The 2718-nt window shown below is 43.0% G+C and overlaps 1 protein-coding gene across 1 annotated transcript; it reads right to left on the minus strand.

The window, feature by feature from the left end:
• Nucleotides 1-505: 505 nt before the first annotated feature.
• LOC125551226 (proline-rich receptor-like protein kinase PERK8) lies at nt 506-1776 on the minus strand. Its single transcript, XM_048714378.1, has 2 exons — nt 1102-1776; nt 506-870 (listed from the first exon to the last, which is right to left on the minus strand). Exons 1-2 carry the CDS (start codon nt 1759-1761, stop codon nt 775-777), a joined length of 756 nt encoding a protein of 251 aa, XP_048570335.1. The 5' UTR covers nt 1762-1776; the 3' UTR covers nt 506-774.
• Nucleotides 1777-2718: the final 942 nt, after the last annotated feature.

Genomic DNA, 2718 nt, shown 5'->3' on the forward strand with positions numbered 1-2718 from the left:
GTTGTTTAAACTTATCTATGTTTCTATAGTAGCCCACGTATGTACTATATTTTGTAAATTTACTCTGAGAATTGTATGTCAACTAATACTAAGAATATTATGTTTGCAATAATCTAGATGAGTTGGACTTCGTTGCATTATACATTATTAGACCCCCGAAATGGTGCACTGTACATTATCAGATCCTCAACATGACCATAAATATATATTTTTGGCGGGAAACATGACCATAAATTCCAAGATTACACGTGCACATTTACTAGTGGTTATAAACATGTTTAGACTCAACGCTATCCCATGAAATCTACCATGTAATTAATATCTTACCATTCCCGTGAAGAAAGCAATTAATATCTTACCAAATATCAATGTGTCACAAATATACCTTACCTAATATAACATGCCACTAATATCCTATCTAATACGTGCATTGCACGTGCATTATTACTAGTATACATAAAATCATCAAACACGGAAAACACCATTTTTGCACTGCATGTCCACATGGTCGAAACTGCATGCTCATGTCATGTTTCGCTGCAATCAAATGAGTCCCTGTAATCTTTATACAAAAAAAATAAGCAAACACAAAAAGCAACGTTTGCACTGCATGTGCAGATACTCCAAACTGCATTCTGAAGACATGTCTCCCCACAAAATTCATTCAGATTAGCCCCTGCAATTTTTATACATAAACTCCTCAAACACAAAATTCACCATTTTGCACTGCATGCTAACATGCTCCAAACCGCACTGTAATTCACATGAACCGCATCAAAGAAAGTCGTGCAGCAGCGACCACCAGGGAGGGTTGAGGACTGCATCAAGAGTCGTCGTGGTCCTCCTAGCGGAAACTGGTGAACTGCAAGCCTGAAAAAAAATTCAAACACCACACATCAGATTAGCGAACTGCAAGATGTTGACAGTGAGGGAAGAGATGGATGATCTTGGATTGCGCGTGTTTCTAGTGGATCCACGCAAGAGAAGAGGAGGTGTAAGAGAAGAGGAGGTAGCTGCGTCGGGACCAAGGAGCAGCACTGGATCGGGAGGTGGTGGAGGAATGGGGAGGCAAGAGTCGCCGGTAACCTCCCCCTAGCTCACCGGATTCGGTGGATGGTGGTCGGTGGAGGGCGGCGAGGCGGATCCGGCGGCTAGCTGACGCAGGACCCGACATAGACGGAGACGCGGATCCGGCAGCCGGGGGATGAAGGGGAGGAGGGAGAAGTGGCTGCTGTCCAGGACGACATCGGAATCCGGCGATGCAGCGGTAGTCAGGGGCGTTGGCGGATCCGACCAGAGTAGCAGAGGAGGTGTCACCGCGACGCCAGAGGGCGGGGGGCAAGGGCTGCTAGATCTAGTGGATGAGGTTGGCGGAGGGGTAGGGGAGGCTAGCAGGCGCCGGAGAAGGTGAGGAGGGTGGGGCGGCCGGTGGGCGGGGAAGAAGGAAGTGGATCCAGGGGGTGGCGGCGATTCGGGGTGGAAGAGGAGGCGCGGCGGCGTCGGCTGGGAGGAAGTGGAGGCGTGGTGACCCCGGCTGGGAGGAAGAGGAAGTGCGGGGAGGGAGGCGATGCGGCGGAGGAGGGAGGCGGCGCTACGGCGCGGGAGGGGGGCGGGCCGGCGGCGCAGGGGTGGGGGTTTGCCCGACGATGCGGGAAGGGAGGTGGAGGTCGTGCGGGAGTGGGAGATGGTGCTCGACCACAGAATAAGGTGGGGGTGGAGGACCTTTTTTTGACCCACGCAGTTCGGTCGGGTGTTTAGCATGGTTAGTCTGTAGCTACGGGATGGGCGGAGGTGTTAGCAGAATAAGCACGGGTGTTATCATAATAGAACTCTTAAGAGTGTTATTATAATAGACCTATCCAGGGTTACGCTATTCGTCACCCTGGGTGAGGAAGAGTTATTCTTTACCCCCCTCTATTTTACCAGCAATGCCCCGTATTTTTACGTTCCGTAAGTGTTATTTTATTTTCGACGTAAAAAGAGACTGTAAAAAAATATATAATCATTGTAAAAAATATTTTATGTTATGTAAAATTACAAACGTAAAAACATAGTGTAAAATATACATAAAGTGCAAATTTTCTTGTCTTATAATCTATATTTTTATTTTTTATGCTAAATTTTACATAATGAATATATAGGGATGTAACTATTTAAATTGCAAACATAGTTTAATTACAAAATAATCGTAAGATTATCTCGAATGAAGAATAACTTATTCTGCATCCTGGGTGATGAATAATAACACTATATATATATAGAGAGAGGATTGACTATTCATCATCCTGGGTGAGGAATAGTTATTCTTCACCCCATCTATTTTATCATCAATGAACCGTAATTTTACGTTTCGTAAATTTTGCCTTATTTCCAAAGTAAAAAGAGACCGCAAGAAAATATATAATCGTCGAAAAAAATATTTTATATTATGTAAAATTACAAATATAAAAACATAGTGTAAAATACACATAAACTGTAAATTTTCTTGTCTTATGACCTATGTTTTTTTTATGTCAAATTTTACGTCATGAATCGATAGGAATGTAACTATTTGAATTACAAACGTAAATTAACTATGAAATGATCGTAAGATTACCTCGGGTGCAGAATAACTTGCAGAATAACTTATTCCGCACCCTGAGTGATGAATAGTAACACTATATATATATATATATATATATATATATATATATATATATATATATGAAAATGGTTGTA

This window comes from Triticum urartu, chromosome 4 (assembly GCF_003073215.2).
Source record: "Triticum urartu cultivar G1812 chromosome 4, Tu2.1, whole genome shotgun sequence".
NCBI classification, from domain to species: Eukaryota; Viridiplantae; Streptophyta; class Magnoliopsida; order Poales; family Poaceae; genus Triticum; species Triticum urartu.

What these genes read in the sequence shown, in the direction of transcription:
- LOC125551226 (XM_048714378.1), bottom strand. Translation starts at nt 1,761, where the DNA reads ATGCTAAACACCCGACCGAACTGCGTGGGTCAAAAAAAGGTCCTCCAC. An exon ending in ACCACCATCCACCGAATCCG is followed by an intron (nt 871 to 1,101) that starts GTGAGCTAGGGG and finishes ATTTTTTTTCAG; the next exon opens with GCTTGCAGTTCACCAGTTTC.